The 25,643-nt window shown below is 40.7% G+C and overlaps 1 protein-coding gene and 1 long non-coding RNA gene across 2 annotated transcripts; one reads left to right on the forward strand and one right to left on the reverse strand.

Moving 5' to 3' along the window:
- On the reverse strand, window positions 1–16,301 carry LOC117519444 (breast cancer anti-estrogen resistance protein 3-like; the record flags this gene model as incomplete). Its single annotated transcript, XM_034180789.1, is given in 19 exon segments — window positions 1–829; window positions 916–1,119; window positions 1,213–1,324; window positions 2,519–2,690; window positions 5,713–5,828; window positions 8,612–9,126; window positions 9,129–9,209; window positions 10,160–10,214; window positions 10,216–10,355; window positions 10,580–10,723; window positions 10,812–10,915; window positions 12,276–12,511; window positions 12,621–12,667; window positions 12,670–12,703; window positions 12,705–12,737; window positions 13,836–13,868; window positions 13,870–13,962; window positions 16,169–16,181; window positions 16,183–16,301. Coding segments are annotated over 19 exon segments (2,421 nt in total), but the record flags the coding sequence as incomplete, so codon positions are not given.
- Window positions 16,302–16,632: 331 nt separating this feature from the next.
- LOC117518347 lies at window positions 16,633–25,285 on the forward strand. The gene is made up of 3 exons (XR_004562957.1): window positions 16,633–16,644; window positions 17,216–17,218; window positions 25,094–25,285. It is a non-coding gene; the product is annotated as an uncharacterized LOC117518347 (long non-coding RNA).
- Window positions 25,286–25,643: the final 358 nt, after the last annotated feature.

Here is a 25,643-nt window from a genome sequence, read left to right on the forward strand (position 1 = left end):
GGGCGATTCTCTGTGCATTTTGAGTTTAGAACATTTTTTAAAAGTTGGTGTTTCACACAAATGTAACAAGTTGTTCTTCCACACCAAAAAATGGCGGTAGTGAGTCAAAGTGGGAGATGACAGGAAGTGAAATTCTGGCCCCCACAAGTAAGAACCAGAGAATGACGATACGAATTTGAACACGAATCAAAAAATAAGAATTAAGTATTTAATAATTTCTGACCTTCCTGTGATTGACACCTCCCTAAAAGTTATTTTCTTAAACGCTACGAGTTATATTATCTCTGTTCAATGTTTCTTCTAATGGCATTTGTCTCAAAGTATCTGAGAAAAGCTTTAAAAAACAAACCTTTATAGAATTTAGCTAGCTACGCTCTGTTAGCTGTATCGCGATGTTTGAGATTTTTCGCAGGTTTAAAAGTGTCCATCCGAAGACATTCCCTTAAAAGTAAATCAGTGCTACATCATGACTGCTGGCGCTGCTAATGGCCACGCTGAAAATGGCGTAGAACATCGTGCCGCATCACACGGTGATGGAACGAACCGTTTCTGATCTGTGCTTCAGTCCGCGCTCTGCGCGTTCCTGGTTCGGTTGTAGCGGGTGCCCGCTGCACGTTCCACGAGAAGCGTCTCAAGGCCGTGTCCTCGTTTGCATGTCGTCATATCGAGGTGGGCGGGGGCTCCAGTTTCCGCGATAATGCAGTGAGGATCAGTGTGAATTTACTGTAGCGATCTGATTGGTTGACTGCGGCGCCACGGCTTCCCCACAGCAGCCGCAGCTGGAAGTCCGTCTTAAACACTTCCAGCAGGTCTTCGTCACATTGGAATCCTGGACACAACGACACATAAACCCGCTTATTTAACAAACAAGCACCTATTTGTGCTTTAAAAACAGATTTTTTTTTTTTTTTTTACCTTCTAAAGCCTTCTGCGCATTAGCTGTGTAGCTCTGTGCATTTTCTGCCATATCACGGGCAGCCTCAAGGTGGCGCAGCATGATATCACAACCCTGGTCACTGGTTTCCCAAAGCTCCGCCCCCTCTGGTGCGATTGATGGACGCTCCATCAGTGTGAGGAGGGGCAGCAGGAGCGGGATGCAGATGACAGACGAGGAGGAAGCTGCAGGACAAATGAAGGGCGACGTATGAGGCGGGAGAAGGCTTATGTTCATAATGACGGCGGACGTACTGATGCGCTGACTACAGACTGTACCTGTGCCCTCATAGAGGTTTTTGTAGAAAGGTTTGAGCGTTTTCTCATAGCTGATGGCGGTCTGTGTGTAGTTCCTCCGTAGAGCCGTCCACGTTTCCTCCAAACGGCTGATCTGCACAAATAAAATGAATATATTACAATCATTTGGCGGCAGGATTTCTCAAAAACTCAACTTGCGTCAAAATTTTATTTACATTGAAAGGCAGATTCTGGGTCATTTTTCATTCATTAATTTACTCATTTTCATGTCGTGAAGTCATGTTTGAAATCCCCGCCCTTTACGGAATCCCTGATAAGATAATCTCAGACATCAGAGCGTTTTATTATAACAATATGGCGAGAGCTGTCACCCCAGATGGTGAAACCGAGTCATCTGTGGCATCCTGCAAGGAGACACACTGGCTCCCTTCCTTTTTATTATAGTACTGGATTACGTCCTCCAAATCTCACTGGATGTTAACAACAACAAAGGGTTACTCATCAAACATAGAATGAGCTGTAAACACCCAACGACATACATCACAGATCTTGATTACGCCAATGATGTTGCCATCACGCCCTGGAAGACGCAGCAGGACATGTTGGGCTGCACTGCAACTTCTCCAAGACAGAATTTATTTCTACCATAAGTAACTCCTCCTCCTCCATCTCTGTTAAAGCTGGTGTGCCAATCAAGCATGTTGATGTCTTCAAATACCTAGGCTCATGGATTATGGACTCTGGGAAGAACTTTAAGACCCGCAAGGCACAGGCTTGGGTAGCAAGATGGACCAAATCTGGTTATCAAATCTCTAAAACAAACTGATCCAAATTGATCTATTCAGGACAGTCATAGAGCCGATTTTGAAAGTACGGCTCAGAAACCTGGACGCTTAACGCCAGACTACACAAACCTGTAGATGGCTGCTGTGCAGATCTCCTCAGAAGGACAGAGAACCTTTCATGGTCCTCACATCCCACACTCAGGCAAATAAACGGGGACACCAGCAGCAGCTTATTCAACACCGGGATGAATTTGCTGGTCATTGCTTCAGAGTTAATTTTATGGAAGCCATCAAGGAAAAAGGAAACTTTCCTTCCCTGATCTCATCAGTCGTGACTCAGGAATCGACATGGAGGATCTGGGAGCAGCCATGGGTTACCGCGACTGCTGCTGTTAGGTTGTGTGTTGTCTCTCAGCTGCAGCAGACAGATTATGAGTTTTCATTTGTTCTTCGGTGAAACAGCCCCCCCCCCCACATTTCCACTCAGCGGCATGTAATCACAGGACTTGTAGGAGACAAGTTCTTCCAGTGTCTTCTGTTACCTGCGGTAGGTCCAGAGCTTTCATCAGGGCCGTGAACGCGAACAGGTCGCCCACCGTGTACTTCAGCTCCAACGCCACAAGGATGATGCGGTTTAACGTGGCGGCCCGCTCCTCCACGCTCCCTGTGCAGCCCAGAATATCCACAGCAACGCCGATGGCCATGGTGTGGTGCCTAGGACACGGAGGAGGAGGGAGGACAGATGATGTCATATTTGTGTCTGTTTTCTGACATTTTCTAACTTGATTATCAATCAATCAATAAACTTTTTTTTTTTTATATAGCGCCAGATCACAACAAACAGTTGCCCCAAGGCGCTTTATATTGTAAGGCAAGGCCATACAATAATTATGTAAAACCCCAACGGTCAAAACGACCCCCTGTGAGCAAGCACTTGGCTACAGTGGGAAGGAAAAACTCCCTTTTAACAGGAAGAAACCTCCAGCAGAACCAGGCTCAGGGAGGGGCAGTCTTCTGCTGGGACTGGTTGGGGCTGAGGGAGAGAATCAGGAAAAAGACATGCTGTGGAGGGGAGCAGAGATCAATCACTAATGATTAAATGCAGAGTGGTGCATACAGAGCAAAAAGAGAAAGAAACAGTGCATCATGGGAACCCCCCAGCAGTCTAAGTCTATAGCAGCATAACTAAGGGATGGTTCAGGGTCACCCGATCCAGCCCTAACTATAAGCTTTAGCAAAAAGGAAAGTTTTAAGCCTAATCTTAAAAGTAGAGAGGGTGTCTGTCTCCCTGATCTGAATTGGGAGCTGGTTCCACAGGAGAGGAGCCTGAAAGCTGAAGGCTCTGCCTCCTATTCTACTCTTACAAACCCTAGGAACTACAAGTAAGCCTGCAGTCTGAGAGCGAAGCGCTCTATTGGGGTGATATGGTACTATGAGGTCCCTAAGATAAGACAGGACCTGATTATTCAAAACCTTATAAGTAAGAAGAAGAATTTTAAATTCTATTCTAGAATTAACAGGAAGCCAATGAAGAGAGGCCAATATGGGTGAGATATGCTCTCTCCTTCTAGTCCCCGTCAGTACTCTAGCTGCAGCATTTTGAATTAACTGAAGGCTTTTTAGGGAACTTTTAGGACAACCTGATAATAATGAATTACAATAGTCCAGCCTAGAGGAAATAAATGCATGAATTAGTTTTTCAGCATCACTCTGAGACAAGACCTTTCTGATTTTAGAGATATTGCGTAAATGCAAAAAAGCAGTCCTACATATTTGTTTAATATGCGCTTTGAATGACATATCCTGATCAAAAATGACTCCAAGATTTCTCAGAGTATTACTAGAGGTCAGGGTAATGCCATCCAGAGTAAGGATCTGGTTAGACACCATGTTTCTAAGATTTGTGGGGCCAAGTACAATAACTTCAGTTTTATCTGAGTTTAAAAGCAGGAAATTAGAGGTCATCCATGTCTTTATGTCTGTAAGACAATCCTGCAGTTTAGCTAATTGGTGTGTGTCCTCTGGCTTCATGGATAGATAAAGCTGGGTATCATCTGCGTAACAATGAAAATTTAAGCAATACCGTCTAATAATACTGCCTAAGGGAAGCATGTATAAAGTGAATAAAATTGGTCCTAGCACAGAACCTTGTGGAACTCCATAATTAACTTTAGTCTGTGAAGAAGATTCCCCATTTACATGAACAAATTGTAATCTATTAGACAAATATGATTCAAACCACCGCAGCGCAGTGCCTTTAATACCTATGGCATGCTCTAATCTCTGTAATAAAATTTTATGGTCAACAGTATCAAAAGCAGCACTGAGGTCTAACAGAACAAGCACAGAGATGAGTCCACTGTCCGAGGCCATAAGAAGATCATTTGTAACCTTCACTAATGCTGTTTCTGTACTATGATGAATTCTAAAACCTGACTGAAACTCTTCAAATAGACCATTCCTCTGCAGATGATCAGTTAGCTGTTTTACAACTACCCTTTCAAGAATTTTTGAGAGAAAAGGAAGATTATGAGGGAATCATGTTTTTTGTAACTTAATCTGACCACAGAAGGAATATGTGCTCATTCCAGGGAGCAGCAGACGGGACAGAGAAATAAAGTAGCGCAAGTTTAAGTTCCGTCCAGGCTGATGCCATGCAGCCGTGTTAGTGAATGGAGATCAAATAACTGATTTGAATAATCTTTTTTCTTTTGCCTGATCTACCAGATCAATCCACTGTTCTCTCCATAGTGATTTGAGGGCTTTCCCCTACAACTGTCCAGGCCCGGCAGCCTGCCAGGCCTGGAAGCTGGCAAAGTAATAGAAGCAAGTCGAGAGTTGCTGCAGCTGACTCTGTTGGTTTATGGTTCTGCTGCTGCAGGCACTGAGTGAAATATGTAAAGCTTCTGCTGATAACGCCTATTCCCGAGTAACTTTCAGAATAAAAGCACTTTAACATCAAACCAGTGCAGTGAATTGTTACTGTGAAAATTACTGCATCACTATGCTGTACTAACATTTGTGAGCTAAAACAGCTTAGCTCTCTCTAAAGTTCTCTAATAAAAACCAACATAAATGAAACATTTTGTCTGGAACTCACTGCGAAACATTTCATGGCCAAAATACAACTAAGGATGCAAATAAGGATTAATTTCTCAATTAGTTGTTGGGTCCATAAAATGTGAAAAATAGCTAACAATGTTTTTGAATAACCAAGATGATGTCTTCAAATGTCTTGTTTTGTCCACAGCCCAAAGATATTAAGATTACTGGTAGACAGGAGTAAAGCAGCTAGTAACATACACCCAAAAAAATATTCATATTTAAGAAGCTGAAATCAAACAATTTGGATTTATTTATTTTTTTTACTTTTTTTTTTTTTAAATGATTAAAAAAAAAAATCTAGTCTGGACAAACTTTCCGTAAGTAATGAAACTAAAAAAAAATAATATATATATATATATATATATATATATATATATATATATATAAAATTGGCTAAATATTAAAATGTTTAACTATTTGCAAATTCTTTTAATATTCTCAGCTGTGATCATGTCTATATAAAACTATATTTATTCATATTTAAAATGATTTATTTCTTTATTTTTGATGTTTGATAAGGGACCTTTTTAAAACTCATGAAAGATAAAGTGGCTCTTTTTTATGCACCAAAATGCAGTGTTTCAGCATTACCACAGGTTGAGGTTTAAATTTTTCGTCTTTGTTTTGGCACCTTTCCATCAAGTCGAGTCTCAGCTGTCGGCCGTGCGGCAAAGTCACCAGCTCCAGGCCAGAGGCCACGCCCATTTGACCTTTAAGCTCCGGAGACAGGCCGAGTATCCTGGCAACCTGAAAGAAAGATCTGAAATGAACTATTGCATTCAGTTCAGGATCATCCTGTCTGGGGTGATTTCGTTTTGGTGAGCGTGCGTTTGTATTGGATGGCGCTGATGATTATTGCATCAAGCGACAGCAAGAACATTAATTCTGCAGCATAAAGAGGATCTGCAAACCAGAACCTCCACATCACACGTGTCCTTTACGCATGTAAAGTTTGATGTTCAACAATATCACCGTGCAAACGACCCTTTTTCTATTAAATGATGCAGAATGGAGTACAATTACAAAATGATTTTTTGTTGTTTTAAAGCTTCCATCTGCAAGGAGATGATGCTTTCTGCTGAGCAAAAAAAAAAAAATCACAATACCTCGTTTAAGAGGCGACCAAAGACTTCTGCTCATTAGACCACAATTAATCATTTAATCTGGATCATTTCATCCAGATGGGTAACCCCCCCTCCGCCCCTTTCAGGATTACACACGTATCTGTAGATAAATGTGTTTGTGGAGTTTGGTCCCAGAAGATACACTGTTTGGTGCATCTCATTTTAAACCAATTGACTTTTAATTATTTGGTTTCTAATGTATGTGTGTGTGTGTGTGTGTGGGGGGGTCCTGCAGCATTGTGGGTAGCACACGGGTAGCACACTCGCAAAGGGTGTAAGATATGTGCCAAAAATCAACACACAGATTTCCAACAAATCCTCTGTGATGATGCCAAGAAAGTGGGAGAACCTGAAAGAATTAATTTTTAGGTTTATAAAATGTAAAATGGATTTTAAAAAGAAGCATTTAAAGCTACAATGTGTAGGATTTATTGCCCTCTGGTGGTGAGGTTGCAGATTGCACTATGACACTGCCAGTGATGAGTTTGTTTCTCTTCATGTTTTTGTTCCTGTGGTGGCGGCGGTTTCATGCTACCTTTTCTTCTCTTGTGATAAGCAACATGGGTGATCTTTCTTTTTTTTTTTCATAAAAATTCGAGTTTGCAAACTTGTTAGCTTGCACAAGCAAGCAGGTGACAGTGTACAGAGGAGCAACCGCTGACTCATTTTTTTTTTCAGTCCTATGTCTGTACCTCAAAGGGCAGCGTAATATGTTTTTTTTATTTTGGGCTACTTGGTCAACATGGCGGCCTGTCACTCTCGTTCAAACCTATGGTCTGTTTACAGTCACCAGTTCAATAAATGTTCTTGTCTTTGGATGTGAGAGGAAGCTGGAGCACCTGAAGGGAACCCAACATGCAAACTTCACCTATTAAGGACCAGGCGGGAAACGAATCCAAGATGTTCTCGCTGTTGCGCGGCAGTGCTAACCACAAAGCCACCTTGTTCTGTTTACACTAGTTAATGCCACGAAACCCAACACACTGTAGCTTCAAAGATAAGTTCTACAAAACAGTCTATCAAATATACAAGGTCTATTAGATAAGAAACCAACACTTTTATTTTTTTTAACTATATGGATTTGAATGACGTGCGATTACACCAATCATGCTTGAACCTTCGTGCGCATGCGTGAGTTTTTTCACGCATGTCGGTGACGTCATTTCCCTGTGGGCAGGCCTTGAGTGAGATGTGGTCCAGCCCTCTCGGCTGAATTCCTTTGTTTCACACGCTGCTCGAGACGGCGCGCGTTGCTTTATCAAAATTTTTTCTGGACCTGTGAGGAATATCTGAGTGGACACTATTCGAGAAATTTAGCTGGTTTTTGGCAAAAAGTTTAACAGCTGATGAGAGATTATGGTGTGTTTCTGTCGCTGTAAGGACTTCCCACGGAGCGGGACGTCGCGCAGCGCTTCCAGGGGCCGTCGTCGGCCTGTTTTGACCTGAAAACATCCTAATTTAAGGCTTAATTCCAGGAAGTCGTGAGAGAACAGAGAAGATTCAGAAGAGGCCGGCATGAGGACTTTGTGGACATTCCACTGTTTAAGGACATTTTGTAATGAAAGACGTGCGCGCAAAATCTGTGTGCGCCGCGACAGGAAAAACACCTCCGTGTCAAAAACCATTTGTAAAATTCAGGCGGCTTTTGATGGCTTTCAACAAGTGAGTAACTGAGAAATTGTTTAACAGCTTGGGCATGTTCCAACTTGCCCGTTAAGGTTTCCAACAAAGGTGTTTTTCCTGTCGCGACCCGACATGTGACTCTGCCCGCACGTTCTTTCATTACAAAATGTCCGTTAACAATGGAATGTCTGAATAAACTCCTCATGCCGACTTCTTCTGAAAGTTCTCTGTTCTCTGACGACTTACTGGGTCAACAGAGCCTGAAATGTGGAAGTTTTCAACTTGAAACGGCGAGACGCTGCCGCCTCGAAGCGCAGATCGCCGTCAGGCGCCGTGGGCCGTCCTTAAAGCGACACTACCAGACCAAAATCTCTCATCAGCCGTTAAAATTTTTTACGAAACCAGCTGAATTTATCGAATGGTGTTCCACTCAGTTGTGCCTTACAGCTTTTGAAAAAATTTTGATCAAACAAAGCAGCAGTCTCTGAGCCATTCCTAAACAATGAAAAAATCGACGAGAGGGTGGGCGACTCCTCACTCAAAGACTGCCCACAGGCGAATGACGTAACCGACAAGTGTGAAAAAACTCTCGTATGCCCACGAGGGTTCAAGCATGTCTGATGTAATCACACGTGATTCAAATCCATATGGTTTTTGAAAAAAATAATAAGGTCGGATACTTTTATCACAGACCTCGTATTTGGACCTAATAGGATCCAGTTCTTGAATTGGCTCCTTGCTACAAAAACAAGGTGCCAACCACCCAAAGCGTGGGGCGTGTACCTGGCAGTCTGCCATCAGTAGGTGTCTGGCGATGCTGTGGTGATTGTGGCTGAGCAGCAGCTCCTTCACTTTCTTCAGAACAACCATTTCCAGCGGTTTGTTCTCCGCCGGCAGCAGCCGAGATCCAAAATCTGCTGGACGGAAGGTGGACTCTGTTTCCACCACGGGAAGCTTGAACCTACGCCTTTGCTTTTCCCTCTTTTTGTGTTCCTCCTCCTCCTCCTCCTCTTCTTCCTCCTCGCTGGTGTTCTCTAAGGCTTTGATGGCGTGATGATAGGAGCTTCTGTCAAGTGCTCTCTCTTCCTCCCCTCTTCCTCTCTCGCTCTCTCTCCTCAGTCTCTCCACATAGCTGGAGAGGGGGAGTGGCAGCTGAAGTTTGGGGGTGTGGTCTGTAACAGGGCTGGCAGGACATGGCTCCGCCCACTCCAGCGAGCTGTCAGGCATCTGTTCTGCCGGGTTTGGCTGTAGCCGCTCGGTTCGACCCGTAGTGTCTTCAGCTGGTGAAACTACGGAACCAGGGAGCCATGAATGTCCAGAGGGCGGAGCTTATGCTGGAACTTCAGTTGTTTGACTGGAGGAGGCGGCGGCCCCGTGATCGCTGTGGAATAAACACAAAACCAAAAATTATATGACTTCAGAGCACAAACTAAGCTCAGTCAAACATTTAGGTGAAATTTTGAGAATTTACTATTATTATTATTTTTAGTCACAATTTGGTATTCAGCAAAAAGCTACATTTTAGCTGTGAAAACAGTTTTGCAGAACCCTAATTTTCTGCAATGTATTCAAATAATGCATTCATAATTCACCTTTTATGGAAAAAAAAAAAAAATCTATTTTGATCCATGTGGTGTAAAATTTGTGACAAGATGCCACCACACACTGAGAAACACCATTTCCCAGCATGCTGCACAAAGGTCAAAGGGCAGTGGCAGTTACCAACCAATCTGTTACCAACATATAAACTTGTGTGAGATTCATGACGCTGAAAAATGACAAATCAACCTACTGTTCTTTATTGCCACCTAGTGGTAGAGGAGCATAATGATTTATCTTGCTGGCAGCCTGAAACGTGCTTAATAACAATAAATAACATTCCATTTAATAACAATATAAAAAATAATATGAATAATGATAACAGTAACATATGTAAATTTCTACACCTTATAGTAGAAATATTTTGGGACAAAAGTGAGATTTTCTTGATGTTTATTACACTTAAACTAATCAGCTGCACCCTCTCATTGTGATTAATCTCAGTAATTTATTAATTGTATAGTGTGTCAGAAAATAGCAAGAAAATCCTTTTAGGTGTCAGGATGACTTCTTTAAATTGCATGTTTGTCTGACCTAAATCCTGGGGACAGAAAAACAGATTATTTTGATATTTTCTCTTAAATAATTAAACATTAATAATTATTCAATCTACTGTCTACTTCCACCAATTGAGTAACAGATAAGTCAATACTATATCTGCATATTCACATAATAAGAATAAAGTTACCGAACACATGCAAAGTAAAATAAAGTGCAGCGGTGACTGATTACCGTCACTCCTCCGCACAGAATCTGGAGATGGTGTACATGTGGGGTGGAGAGGAGATTGCAGCGAGGTGGGAGGAGCTGGAGGCGGAGTCCTGAGAGAGGAGGGGCTGCAGGCACGGCGGCCGAACCAACGGCACCTTACTGGGTTTGGGAGGCGGTTTAGGGGAGATCTGGCTGTCGGAGCCGCAGATGGCATGTCCTTAAAACGTAAAAGAAATCAATCAATCAAATGTACTTTGGCATCAAAATCACACACAGTCAAGTTGCAGCAGCTCTCAGCTTGCTTCCATTTACTGTTCCAGATTATAGACCCGGCCTGGACAGTTACGGGGGGAATCCCTCAAAATCACCACAGAAACAATCGCGGATTAACTACTTATTATCTGGGGTCTCGATCACCTGGTTCACACCATGTGGACTGACCTGCCAGAGGCTCCGTAGATCTCCGTGGAAATGAGGGGGCTGAGAGCCGCTCGCTGCCCGTCCGGAAGACTGGGGACTTGGAGCCGGGACTGGCGAGGTGAGGATCAGGATGGTCAGCAGGCTGATGGAGCTGTGGTTTAGAAGCTGGACAGGAAGTGGAAATAACAGAAAGAACTGATGAACTTCTCCAGTGGGCTGAGAAAAATAAAATACAATCAACACACACTTTTACTCACTGAGTGGAGGAAACTCTCCGACTGGTGTGCCTTGAGTGGGCGTCGCCTCTCTTGGAGGTGATTGAGGCTGTCTGGTTGGCTGCCGCAACGATCCATCGACCTATTTAGGGAAAAAGTTCATGTAGTTGAATCAAAGGTTTTTGTGGTGGTGTCAGATTTTTTTTTCCCAGCTTTTTTAGTTTCTGAATTCGTTTTCAGGTAATTTTCACCGAACGTTATTTGTCACTTGGTTTCTGGCACTTGGTTTCTGACTGATAACTGAAAGACAATAGGCAGAAAATTGGAACCTCCATCCAATTTTGGTGGTGTAGGTAATCCATAAGAGAAAGATGAGAGTGACCTTTGAGATATAATGCCAAAATGTACACCAAATGGACTTCTCAATGTTAAGTTTAAATGTTCACAAAATCCACAAACTGGGTCAGATCTGAATTAAACTTTGTCAGGTGATAGTGAGTGTCAGTCTGCACCTCACTTTCAAATATGAGAGTAATTGGGGCACGTTTGATTAAGATAATGTAAAATATACATTAAATGGAGTTTTCAATGTTAAATTTAAATGGCCACAAAATCAGTAATCTGAATCAAATCTGGATTCAAACTTTGTCAGTTGATAAAAGACCATACTACATAACATTCTCAATATGAAATACATTCAATCTTTCTGACAGAGTGTATACATTTTTAGAAAATTCATTCAATGTTAAAGGATGGGGATTTTTCCAAGATTTTTCCTGACTTTGGCCTCTGAGCTATGACCTTGAAATTGAATCAGTTCTTTCGTATCAGGATATAATCTTCAGTAAAAGTTTCACAAGGATACATGAGAAACTGTGGGCTCCAGGCTGTTCACAACAGTAGAAAACATAATGTTGGCCAACTTCGTTGGCAGAGGTTAAAAACAATAAATGCTTTTATCTTGGAACTCTCTGATTCAAAAGGGCAAACGATGATAAAGTGATTTGTTGTTTTTAAACTGCCATCAATACAAAAATCAACTTGTCTGCAATTTTTTAAAGAAATCTCAATGTTTTAACTTTGGTTTTCGTGTAAATTTTTTAGTATTTTTGCACCGGACCTTGTAAAAACTTCAGCTCTCAGAAGGTTGTCGGTTTGTCTTTCAGCACGACTGTGTGAAAGGTTTTGGAGGAATCGGCTGTGATTCAACTGGTGGAATATCTGAGCTCTTATTTGACTGTCTAAATTCAAGAAATTTGGACAAAGATGGTGCAAACAGAACAGAATTAACTTCTGCTGCTGATCTATCTGGGGCTATTTTCATCACACTGCTGCCACACTTTAAGATTAAAAAAATGTTGGTTTGTGTGCGTACGTATGTGAGAACAACATAACAAAAAAAACCAAAAACATTCAAATCTGATTTGTGGCACTCATCTTCACAATTAATGATTGCGGTCACTACAGCCGGCAGTGTGAACAGAGCCTGATTCTACACTGACCTGAGGTGACCGTTTCGACCCATGATGTTGTCCTGACAGTGCACGCTCTCATGCACCGAGTGCGCATTCTCATGCGTGTGTCCGTTGGTAAGGTTGAGGCTGAGTCGTTTCTTACTCCGCCTCTCCTGCACCACTAGCCCCGCCTCCCTGTGGTTGCTCGTCAGCCTGAACTTCTCTTCCACGCAGCGTAGAGGCAAACTTCGGTTAATCGGCTGGAAGATAATCGCTCCGACCACCTAGAACATCAGACACAGAAGAATAAACATCATGATTAGGACAAAACATAAACCCTCAATACTGCACAATGGAAAGGAAAGAGAAGAAGTGAAGAGTTCCATGACTCACCTGGGAGACGGGTTTCCTGTTCCCAACATAGTATCTTATGAGAGCAGAATACTGTCAAAGCCTTCCCGATCCAACCGGTACTCCCACTCTGGAGTAGGCCTCGTTCAGCAGCACCACCTGAACAATTTATTCATGTTTTGTTAGTCAGGTTTTCAGTCAGATAAATGGAATAATAATAATAATAAAAATAATAAAAACATTGGGTGGATTTATCTTACGAAGTAGGTTTTTTGAAATTATAAATTCCAGTAGATTTTTTGTTGTTTTTTTTTTCAATAAAACAAATTATACAGTTTTTTTCCAATTGTAGTGTTTTTTTTGTTTTTTTTTAATAAAAATTAGAGTGGATTCTTTTTTAACAAAAACATGTAGACTGGAATTTTTTATTTATTTATTTTTGTAAAAACTTACAGTGTTAATGATTTTTTCCCCAATAAAAAATATAAAGTGGGTTTTAATTTTAAAGAAAAGAGTGAATTGTTTTTCCCCAAATTAAAAATCATACAGCATAGATGGATTTTTTTTTAATTGTAGAGTGGATTATTCTATATATAGTGGATTCCCCCCCCCCCCACATAAAAATTACAACATGCAAGGATTTTAAAATTAAAAAGAATCTAATACAGTAGATTAAAAACTTATTTTTAGTACTGTGTTTTGCTTTCAAATAAAATATAGTTTTTTCCCCCCAAATAAAAATGATAGTGTTGATTTTTTTTTCTCTTTTTTTTTTTCCTCAAGCAAAAATAGGGAATGGGTTTTTTATACTTGCAGTATGGATGGATTTGATTTGTTTGTAATTTAAATTATATTGTGTGGGGTTTTAAAATAATAATAATAAAAAAAACATACCACAGAAAGGTTTTTTTTTTAAAAAGGAAACTTATAGAAAAGATTTTCTCCCAAATAAAATAGGATTTTTTTTTTTTTTTTAAATTAGACACACTTAAAACATGAATGGATATTTATTTATTAAAAATTGCTGAGTGGATTTTTTTTTTCCAAGTAAAAGTTATAGAATGGATTTATTTTAATTAAAAAAAGTACACAGTGGATTAAAAAAATAGAAAGTGAATTGTTTTCAAATAAAAACTTAAATAAATTGACAGGATGAGCAAGCAGGCGACCCCCGTACTCATGGGTGCAGTTTGTTTTTTGCTGTTACCATAAAACAGGTTTACAGAATTATTACACTGCGGAGTTTTATTTTCTTACCTTCTTATTGATTTTAAAGTGCTGAGCTGCATTTTCTCCACTGACACGTCAGAACATAACTGTCCGGACTGGAAAGAGAATCTCGGATCAGGAAATCTCCGTCACGCTGTACCAAGGTTTCAGCGATCTGGAACAACACAGACGTTACACACGGACACAGACGCAAACAGTGTTTTGTTTTATAGTGCCAACATTTAATTAAGTCGAACAATGACAGCTTGTTTTACTGTGAATGTCTTTATGAGCTCAGAGGTTATTCACGGGATGAGAGCTTATTAGCTCTCAATCCCGTTATTTATTCAGCGAGAACATTTCTGGGAACAGAAAATAAAGGCTTTTCGGTTTCAAGCCATGAAATAAAAACACCTCATACACCCTAATGCGACATTCTCCCGTGTGGCGCCTTTTGATTTTCCATAAAATTGGCAAATGTAAATGCTTATTCCAGTTAAGGGTCATGGGTCAATCCCAGACATCATTGGACAAGAGACGAGGTACACCCTGGAGAACTGTGACAAAATTTACTGCAATGAAGGTCCAGCTTTTTGTGGTATATCACAAAATTACAGCATATTTTATTGCTGTTAAAATATTTGTTTTGACGGGTTTCATGGCGATCTGAAGGTTCAAACTTTATGCTGCATTCAACAGAAATGCAGAATTTCAAACAACCAATTCAGAAAAATGCACAGACTCTTAAAAAAAAAAAAAGGTCATGATAAAATGTTAGTCTGCACGCTGACTCACAGCAGACCTGTGTGAGGGTCGTCTTCCCTGTCCAGCAGGTATCCAGCAAAAACGCTGCATGAAATATGTCTAGATTTTTTTGAGATCTTCCAACAGGATCACGTCACCTGTTTTTACAGTTTTGTGTGGGTGTTTTTTTTAAAGCATTTTTTAGTTGCAATTCAAGGGCTACCAAATTTCTTTAAAAGCTGACCAGTGTTGCCAGGTCAAATAGAATAGTTGCCAAGACAAATAAAAAAACTGTAGTTTCAAGCCTCATGTTATGATGGCGTGATACAGCCTCGATGTTAACATGTTAATAAAGGACATTCATTCATTCATCTTCTACCGCTTAGTCCAATTAAGGGTCGCGGGGGGCTGGAACCTATCCCAGCAGCATAGAGCTCGAGGCGGGGTACACCAGGACAGGACGCCAGTCTGTCCACAAACAGACCAAACAAACACAGGCACACCCACACCTACGGACAATTTAAAGATCCCAATCCACCTAACCCGCGTGTCTTTGGACGTGGCAGGAAACCGGAGCACCCGGAGGAAACCCACACAAACCGGGGAGAACATGCAAACTCCACACATAAAGGCCACGGGACTTGAACCCACAACCTTCTCGCTGTGAGGCAGACAGTGCTAACCCTAGCCACCGTGCTGCTATAAAGGACTCACTTGGTATTTAACACCCCGTATCAACAACAACACAACATCAAAAATTGCGACTGTAAGTGTATTGGCGCACGTGGACACGATTGGTGTTGCTGATATGCTTTATTGCTAATTAGCCCTCAAATGACCGAATGGGGTCATTTATGACCGCGGGTGTATATTTTTGTGCACCATTTTTCTAATTTTAATCAGACAAAAAGTGAATAGATTCAATACATGGCAGCATTGAGGAGAACATAAAAAATAACACAAAACAAAAAAGAAAAACCCAAGTATTACGAGCAGACTTGTTGAAACTTCCCCAGATCATCTATGATGTTCCCACCGAAATTGTGTGAGCTCATAACCTGTGTGGGTTAAAATCCTTAAATGTTCCCTGACAAGTTGAATTTTCATCATACGAGCATTAAAGTGTGTGAAAACACCACAAAACAAAATATAGTGGTTCCAAAGAAATCTTTATGAATTAAAAAATTTTTGAAAGGACTACACCTTTAACTTCAGTTGATGTTATCACAAGCTAAAAGTGCGTCTTATCTTTATTTCAATCTCACTTTTGTGTTTTTACTGCCTCCCCGTCACACACAAACACAACCTCTGACCACAGATACAGACTTAATTAAGTACGTGTTGGGATAGTTGATAATAGAGTTTAGTTTAGCCAGAGGAAGCAGCTTATTAAAAAACAATTACGTCTCAGAGCTGCTTTCACACGGAGCACACAGACTCGCATTTAAACGCACCACAGAGAACACTGACCTCATGTCATAACCTCGGTTCTACTGCCGAAGTTATGACTTCAGCTGTAGTTGGCCTGAAGGCACAGCGTGTGTGGCGAAGCGGTCTAAGTATAGACCATCTGGTTCTGCAGGTTCTGAAGCAGGCTTTGAAAAGCTTGTGACTCATGACTCTGATTTATCTTTTACCTGTCTCGGTATCTCCGTGGTACCACGCATGGCTTCGGGGTTCCTCGCAGTTCATCTTCAGTTCTTCTTCCAGCTCTCTGCGCAGCTTCTCTGAGGGACAGTCCAGGATGAACTGATCTCTGGAGAACTGCAATCATAAAACAAAAACCCTCAACACCTTCATCCATAAACATCATAAAAAGTGGAACTTGAGACTTGACTTGCGGCTTGTGCTGCAAAAACCTGAAAGTGACTCACTTCTACTCATGGCAGTTAACATTAGTCATTTCTCTTGATGTTTATACACTGAATTGAACATTTCTCACTATATCTCCAAGGCACGTGGGGGGGAACAATCATCACAGCTATCATGACCTGACTTGCATATTAATTAGGCCATGGGTCAGTTTGTGTAAAATTACAAAGGGTGGCTGAAAAGTTCTTCCTCCTATGTGATTATTTCAATAAACTAAACAAGATTCTCACATGAATCTCATGTCTGATTAAAAGCTTTGAATGTTCTCAGGCAGCATCTTTATTTTTCCATGTAACCACTTTCCTTTTCAATACACTTATGCCAATGCTGGGCAGCTTTTTGCACGGCATCAGTCTAGAACTCGGGTTTTCTCTGCACCAGCTGTTTGCACCTCTGCATCATTAGTGTAATGGCGTCCCTTCAGATGTCTTTCAGCTTGGTGGAAAGGAAGAAGTAGGAGGATGCGAGTTCCAGACTGTACAGTGGGTGTGGTAAGACCTCCTAAAATCTGAACTGCTGCAATGCATCCTGTGTTTGCCGACTCATGTGGACGACAAAGTGACAAAGTTTTTTTATTCGGCACACAAAATATTCAAATAGAAAAAATGAACAATTCCACAGACAAAACTAGTGAGTCCGAAAGGGTGTGGGCTGAAGCAAAGCTTATTAGCGCCCACCCGTGCTAGTACAAGTCCAACAATTCTAATCAGTCATATTTACATAAATATAATTCACTACTACATGTCGACACACAGACACACATCAATATACTATTCACTTATAATTATATTTATATAGTACCAGATCACAAGAAAGTCGAATCAAGGCACTTTACGCCAGTAAGGACTACCTTACCAACCCCCAAGCAAGCACTACGCAACTGTGGTGAGGAAAAACTCCCTATAAGGAAGAAACCTCAAGCAGACCAGGCTCTTGGGGGTGACCCTCTGCTTGGGCTGTGCCCTATATACCTATATACATACGTATATACTTTACAAACATAAATATACATACATATACACAGTCACTTATATACATATACACCTACCCATATCTATATATCTACATACGCATATACATACCCACACATTCAAATACAATAAGTCCCACTTATAAATTGAACATTCCATATAAATCAAATGATATTTGCTTCTTTATGATACTTAGACATAATGTTCTTTTTGAGTAGTTTCTTAAATCTTACTAAGGTACTACTCATTCTAACCTCTGTTGAACATTTGTTCCATTTCCTCACCCCAACCACAGACACACAAAAACCCTTTACATTTGTTCTTACTGGTGGTTTCATAAAAACTGCACAACCTCTTAAACTATATCTGGATTCCCTCAATCGAACAGACTCTGGACATGTCTCGGTAAGCTTGGTTTTTCGCTCAAAATAAGTTTGAATTGTAATGTAATCGACCAAATCTATGAATTTTAATAAATTTAAAGACACAAATAGAGAATGAGTTGGTTCACGATATTGTTTATTGCAGATGATTCGTATGGCTCGTTTTTGCAAAAGGAATATTGGATTGGTATTTGATTTGTAAGTGTTTCCCCATGACTCAACACAATATGTCATATATGGTACCATCAAGAATATATAAGTAAGTAACCCTTCTTGCGGCAGTAGGTCTTTGGCTTTATACAAAATGGCTATAGTTTTTGACAATTTTGATTTCACATAATTTATATGTGGTTTCCAGCTAAGTTTATTATCAATTATAACACCTAAAAATTTATTCTCTGTTACTAACTCAATTTCCTTATGTTTATAGTTAAATTTTTACATTTGGGTGCCTGTTTATTTCCAAATATAATACATTTAGTTTTCCCAAGGTTGAGTGACAACTTATTAGCTTCAAACCAAACCTAAAATTTTTCCAGTTCTTTTTCCACTATGTCCAGAAGTGTGTCTGTGCAGGCGTGGCTGTCTGAGGTGGAGGGAAAGCAGAACTCCAGAGGAGATAGAAGACACAGCGCCGACAACCACCTCCTGCCCTCAAGGCAGAGAGAGGTAACCAGACGACAACAAACCCTTACTAATCAGAGCATAGGGTCGAAAGGAATCCAAAGGGTTTAATGTATGTTTCCAAAGTGGTAAACCCGTTTTGGAAAACGTGGTTCATGCAGTGATTTTCAGCTACGATAAGGCAGTTTCTTGGAAAAAAGTAGACTGTTTCCACAGCAACGGAGATACGCCCTAATCCCTGATTGGCACTTTATAGTGCATAAGACTGAAACGTGCCGGCTTACGTTACATATTTTGGTAATCAGAGTTCTGTGCTGCCGAGGACTGTTGAGAAAGTCATCTCATGTAAAATAATTTTAAAATAGTCATGTTGTGTTTTATTGTAATGCTTCCTCTTTCTTCAGTCCTGAGGGCAGTTACACAGACGACACCAGTCAGGAGCATCACACGCCACAACGCCACCACAACCCAGACTCCCACGAGTTCGATGATGAATTCGATGATGACGACCCGCTGCCTGTCATCGGCCACTGTAAGCACTCTATGTCTTTGATGGTAAGGAAAATCAAGAAATGTCATGTTTAAAAAGATATAAAACAATGCCACAATGTCAGAAACACTTACAATTTAAGGTTTCTGAGCAACAGAATTACACTGCAATGACATTTTTTTAATCTCAAAATTTTATTTATTTATTCATTTTTTTGCCTTCTTCTTTTTAACTTGTGAATACTACTTTTGTGGTTGGTCTGTGTATTTAAAAAAAAAAACGGAGGGTAAAAGAAAGGGGGTCACAAAATACCACCCTGGCTTAAAAAAGTCACATAAAGGTAAAATGAGATTTTATCCCTCACTGTTTTCAAAAAACATACTTATGTGCAAGAAGACAAAAACAGTATTTTGATTCTACATTTAACTCTTAGGTCAAAGCGAAGGGACGCTGGTGATGGCAGAAAATGAGTGAGCCTCTCTTTGTGTTAAATTTTTTTTATTACTCTGTCAGTTTCCAAAATGAATGATTGAAGACAAAATGTGCACATTATACGTTAAAGCTTTGTTGTGAAAAACATTTCAAGTACAAGTTGGAAGTCCAAAAAGGAAAAACTGAGCAGAGACTTTTCCCCAGATAACGCTGGAGTTGTGTCAGGAAGGGCATCCGGCGTAAAACTTGTGCCAAATACCAATGCAGATCTGGCTGTATCTGCTGTGGCAACCCGGACAAACGGGAGGAGCCGAAAGGACAACAAGTAATGAGCAGAGACTGAAGCAATACTCCCTCTGTTTGTGTCATAATCTGAGCTTTTCTTTTCCAAGTTGGCATAACTGGACCAGGCATGCATGCACATTTAATACACAGTGCAGTGCATGCAAATCCCACCATGTGAAACTCTTGCTCCTCCCCATGTTTAAAAAAAGACAACAGTAGTAGTGATCAGCAGTGACGTTCATGTCTCTTGGCCTTCAGTTTTTGAGATCGAGAGACGCAAGGACAGAGCTTATGGAGCCATGAGGTTTTGGTGATACTGATATCTTTGTACAGCAAAATCCTGGTGCTTCCTGTCCTAATGTGAGGTTGTTAGACTTGGACACTAATCAGTGACCTAAAGCAATGACGAGATGTCCTTGGTAGTACGCCCGTTTGGTTCTACTAGAATGAGAGTATCACTTCCACGCTGCAGAAATATCAGCTATCTCATTTTGGTCATGTGGCACATTTCTCTTAGCATGATCCAGCACCCCACAAGACCCCACACAATGGGGAAAAGGCCATTGTTTCATGGTCTTTATGCTCACCTGGCTATGTGAGATACATGGCTACTTTTGAGAAGTGGGGATGGACCGCTGGTGCCTCTCGTAATAGGCACTATCAGCACCATCACATGCTCCCCCGACCTGAGACCTAGTTAGTGAACATCCTCATAGCTCTGTACATTCAAGATAGTGGACAAGAACAGCTTTCCAGCAATTATTCCCCCTAAGATACCAAATTCAGAGATTAAACAGCCTTTGATCACGAAAGTAGATATGTTAGAGCAGGGGTGGGCAATAGTGTGCCATGAAGGGCCAAACAGTGTAACCTTTCCTTTCAGCCGATCAGTAGGTTTGACTCATGAGCTCTTCCCTTCAACTTAAAGTCTCAGTCATCTGTGAAATCACCTGCCTGGGTCATTGGTAGGAAGGAAAACCTGTACTGCTTTGGCCATTCATGCTACCCCTGGACTAAAGTCAACAGAAACACAGAGCTGTTCAAGCTGAAAAAGGGCTCCAAATGGTGATTCCTTCTCCTCAATGCAGAGGGGAGAGGAGGGAGGAGATGGGTTGGAGAGGAGTGGTCGAGTAGAGGAACTGGTGTTTTGATCCTGAGGTGCTGGTGCGAAATGCAGTGGTAGCAAATCATTTCTCGCACCTTTTATGAAATAAATTTAGACAGCTGTTTTGATTATTCATTTCTTTAAGTTATGGGATAAAACAATGTGTGTCAGTTCCACCAATTAACTGAATTGTTGTCATATCCACCATTTGTGGTTGCTTATAGATTCTGTACATCATCGAGGAGGATAAGGCGACGGCTGGACTAAAGTCAGGAAGCAGGGAGGGGGAGGGCTACGTTCCCACATCCTACGTGGAAATCACTCTGGAGAAAAACTGCAAAGGTGCCGTCACCTACATCTGAAGCTTGACCTCGACACGCCTTCTCCTCTTTAGCCACCTGTGCACTTATTATTTTATAATTGTTTGTCCTCATCGCTGTCAAACGTTTTTATTGCGTTTGAGGTGTGAAAGTTGTTTTTCACGGCTTCTTGTGGAACCCGGTGACAAATTACCACCACGTCTCCTTGATCAAAGTGTTTTTATGTCATATCTTTATTTTTGTTTTGTTTTTTTAGCTGAACTGAAGATATTTAAGAGTTCTTTATCAGATTTTAAAGTTTGGATTTAATCTGTCGTAGTTTTGTTGGTCCTGTATAAGGCTGTCACATCAGGCAGCCGGTGGTCATGCTTTTAAAATGGACATTAGATGTTTCATACTAGTATAAAAGGCTCCCAACCAGAGGAAAACCGGATTTAGCAGATAAAGCGATTTTGATCAGTCGCCAGTGGATATTGTACAATAATGTGAACGTGTGACTTTGCACTCTGAGAACCTTATGATGATGTTTTACTGCTATTAGTCTTTGAACATTTGCAGATTAACTGTTTGATTGTTTCTTTGGGGTCCATTCACTTCCTGTTCACAACAGGTGGTGCTGCTATCATATTGTACTACACACGGTTCAAACTATTTGATCTTTTTTGGATTTGAGAAAAATGTCTTGGCACAAATTGTTTTGCATGTCTGCAAAAGGGTTCGGTGAAAATTCTGCTGCTCATTACGTGAATTGGCTAAAGCGTCGCTGCACACTGATTGATTCTTCTTTCCACTCAGTGAACAGTAAGTGAATTGGCTCCGCCCCTTGACGGGCAAGCCCGAGCTCCACTCGTGACTGTTTGAGGCTGGTCATTGTGGTAACTCGCTCTCTCTTCCATGTGACTGCAGGTTCCTGAGGGCCGCTGGGTGGCCGGGCGCTTTGATTGGCTGGTGGAGGGCTCACGCTGATTAATGGTGGTGGCGGGTAAAGATAAAGAGGGGAGGGGTTAAGTCTGAGAGGCAGGTCTGCATGTCTGCATGCTCATCCATTTGTAAGCAGCAAACCATTCTGGGTTCGTGCACGAAAACGCTAACACCATTAACAGCTTAACCCTGTTGCTGCTAATGCTAAAGCTTTGTTGTTTGTTACACCGTAAAAACAAACGGCAGGCTGCAAATTTATGGAGATCAAAGTTTACATGAATTGATGAAGTGTTTATTGTCGCAGGATTCATGTTATAAAATTTTTTGGATCGCGACGTTGTCATTCAGCCACAACGCGACTGCTGCGTTTGTGTCACTTCGGGAATTGCGTCACTCTGGTTCTTTATACATTTGAAATTGACAAAATGTTTGTGACATCAAAGCAACACTTTAACACACACGTCACAATGAAGGAATTCGACCGCACTCCTCCTGTCACGCCATCGAGGCCCGTCGACAAACGAACAAGAAGATGATTTGCCGTTACAGGCGTGACGACTTAACGTCTTAACAGATTAGAGGTGAATTAAAGACGGGACGGAATCTTCTTAACTCTCTCTGCTGGATGAACATCCAGAGACATTAAACACCATCTCAGTCAGTGATGTCACAGACGCCAGCTGTGACATCACTGAACCACCACTTCAGAATCAGCCAACATTTTCATCCGCTCACATTGTAACCTAACAGGATCTCGGGACCTTTTTACACCAAAGTCCTTCAGGCTCACATGGTCGACTAAGTGTTTTTATTTATTTTATTTTTTGATAGCGTCTGTCAGTCGTCGCTTTTGTCAGCTTTCTGAGCATCCGTAGGAACAAAGAACTAAATTTCCACTTGATACATTTCGTAATATTTTCTGACATTTAAACTTTGATATTTTTCGAAATCCTTGTTCCTTTGCAGAATCAAATCTGAATCATATTTCCTTCTGCAATTGAAAGCCTCAGCCTGACATTAAAGGGGGGTCCAGTTGTTTTCTTTTAAATCTTCTGTTTTTTTAGGTAAATACGCTTGCAGTTTTATGTTAAACCACATTAAAGTCTAGTAAATCTGTCTGTGCAGGTCAAGACTCCTACGGAACCCTTGAAATAGCTTGTTTTTATAAATTGTGAATTGTCACAGTTTAATAAATTGTGACTGTAAATGTATTTAAATATTGTCAAATATGACCGTTTTAACTCTGAAGGTACACAAAGTGTGAAGCAGCGTTGCAGCAGTGAACAGTGACAGTTTTAATAATTATTACAATATGGTGCACGGCTGTACAGCTAACTCAACAGCAATTGTAATAAATGCTAAGAATGCCTCTTTCTGTGAATGTGTGTTTGTTTGTAGAGTCTTAATCAAATATTTTCCAAAGTATAAGTCGGCGGACCTCCCAAATAGTAAAAAAAAAAAAAAAAAAATACTTCAGAAAAAAGTAACCACTTTCCTAATACCTGCTGCAATAGTGGGTGCAAATACACAGCAAACTCAAATACTATTGTAATAATTATTCCAATCTTGGTTGGGTTTTTATGTATTTGCATCCATGATCATAATAATCATTTGCAAAGTGATTTTCTGACTAAGAACCCGTCAAGAGTTGTATTCACGGAAACAAGTGTTAGTTACATTAGCATTTATTACAGTAGCGGGTGAGTTAGCGGTGAGTTTATGCCCGGTATTGTGATAATTATTACAATACCGCTAAATTTATCCACTGGTCTAACAATTATAATTGTGACACTTAAGACAACAGTGGATACAACTAAATAAAGTGACATTTATCGTTTTTCCTTCAGGTGTTTGGTTTAGCTCCTGATGGAGGAAATCAGTCGCGATTGGGTTTTTTTTGGGGTGGGTGGGGGGTTATGTTTTTGCTGCTCTAACTCTTCATCATCATCCTCTGCCATTGTGGTGTTTTGTTGTTGGTGTCTTCCTGAGCTGCTCCTCACGCTCACCTTCACGTCACCCATACAGCTGCTTCTTCTTGACACATTTTCAAACAGGGTCATGTCCGTCACACTAACACGTTTGACTTTTTGTCGTTTCTTTATGTGCATTAAGTTTCATTCAGAGCTGCTCTGTGGGACCATTCCTTTGTTTCTTTTTTTTGTATTTTGTTTTGTTTTTGTTTTCCTGTCCACCTCTTCAGCTGTCTCCCTCTCATTTCCACTCCTCTACTGGGTTGTACACGCCACCATTTGAACAGCAGGTGGCAGACTCCTCTCAGTAAGCCACAGCTGAGCTCAAGCAGGACTCAGCGACTTATACGAACACCAAACAAAAGAGGATCTTCGGTGCAGCCGCAGTTGGACTCTGCCTTAGAAAAAAAGACTTTGTTTTTACTCTGGAGGGAGAAATCTATGCTAATGTGCTAACACATATCTGGATGTCTGACTACATCTCCCATCAGCCACCTGGGCTCAGCCCAGCCTCCAGCTGCATTTTCACAATTTTCTTCTAGCCCGGCCTGTTTGTAAATGTGAGGACGTGTGTGTACATCTCTGCGTCTATGGTCATTAACTCATAAACATCTCGGTATGTGTTGTTAGTTTTTAATCAATGAATGATTTGTTTGTACATATAACTCTTGTTTGTTGAGTTGAATGTGTTACTGTAGTGATTGTGGTGTGTTTGATTGACAGGCGGGGAGCTTTTTTAAGTGCAGCAACCGCCACTGGAGGATTCAAGTCCCGCCCCTCACCTAGCTAATGTCTGTTTTGTTTTTGTTTATTTAGCATATTGACACTATCAGAACAAATAATTTTGTTGGTTTAAAATGTTTTAATTATTCACATCTCTTGTTTATCTTACAGTGAATAAATAATTGTCTTTTGAGAGGACATTTTCAGTCCAGATGCTAGCTAGCAAAGACGGCGGGACTTTGTATCTCATCATGAAAACGGTTCGAATTGAATCGATGCACTTTGCAGCAATTGAATGAGTGAATGTTTTCTTATTTTTTTAAATAATCACTGTGTAGCAATGACAAACAAAAGCAGGCGATTTTTCCTCTGCTTAATAGTTTTATATACTTTTTTTATAACTTCTAGCAATGACAAACTTTGTTTTCTTATTTTTTTAATTTTTTTTTTTTGCATGATCATTGAGTTAATTTCCCCACTTCTTTTCTTTATAGCCTCAGTCATAGTTCAGTTGACGCACCACAGCTAATATTAGCTAACTGTGGATCCACGTCATCACCTGAACAATTCTTTTTTTTTTTTTTTTTAATTTGTAAAGCTGTGAAATGTACACAATGACGCTGTAGACGACGTTACTTGAGTTTTAGCACTATCGTCTCATTTTCCACTTACGCTGAGTCATCCCGCTGCTGAGTGGTTCAGGCGGGGGATGCACAGTGGCACAAGTTAAGCTATCTGCTTTAGCAATTAACAGTTACTACATTTTGCATAACTGTCTTCAGATCAGCTTTTTGTGGGTCTGTGTGGATGTTTGTGGCGTCTTTTGACAGATTTATCAGGTAACTGGTTATTATTAATAGTAGTTTCCCTCACTGCAAACACATTAAACCAGACAAAAACAAAATTGTATTATTCTGTCTTCAAAGGCATGAAACTGAGCAAATACTTGCTTTGATCCTGGTAACTTGCATTATAATTACATCAAACCACTTCCTCGGCACAGAAAACCAGCTAAC

The sequence above is a fragment of the Thalassophryne amazonica genome, chromosome 10 (genome assembly GCF_902500255.1).
Source record: "Thalassophryne amazonica chromosome 10, fThaAma1.1, whole genome shotgun sequence".
NCBI lineage: Eukaryota > Metazoa > Chordata > Actinopteri > Batrachoidiformes > Batrachoididae > Thalassophryne > Thalassophryne amazonica.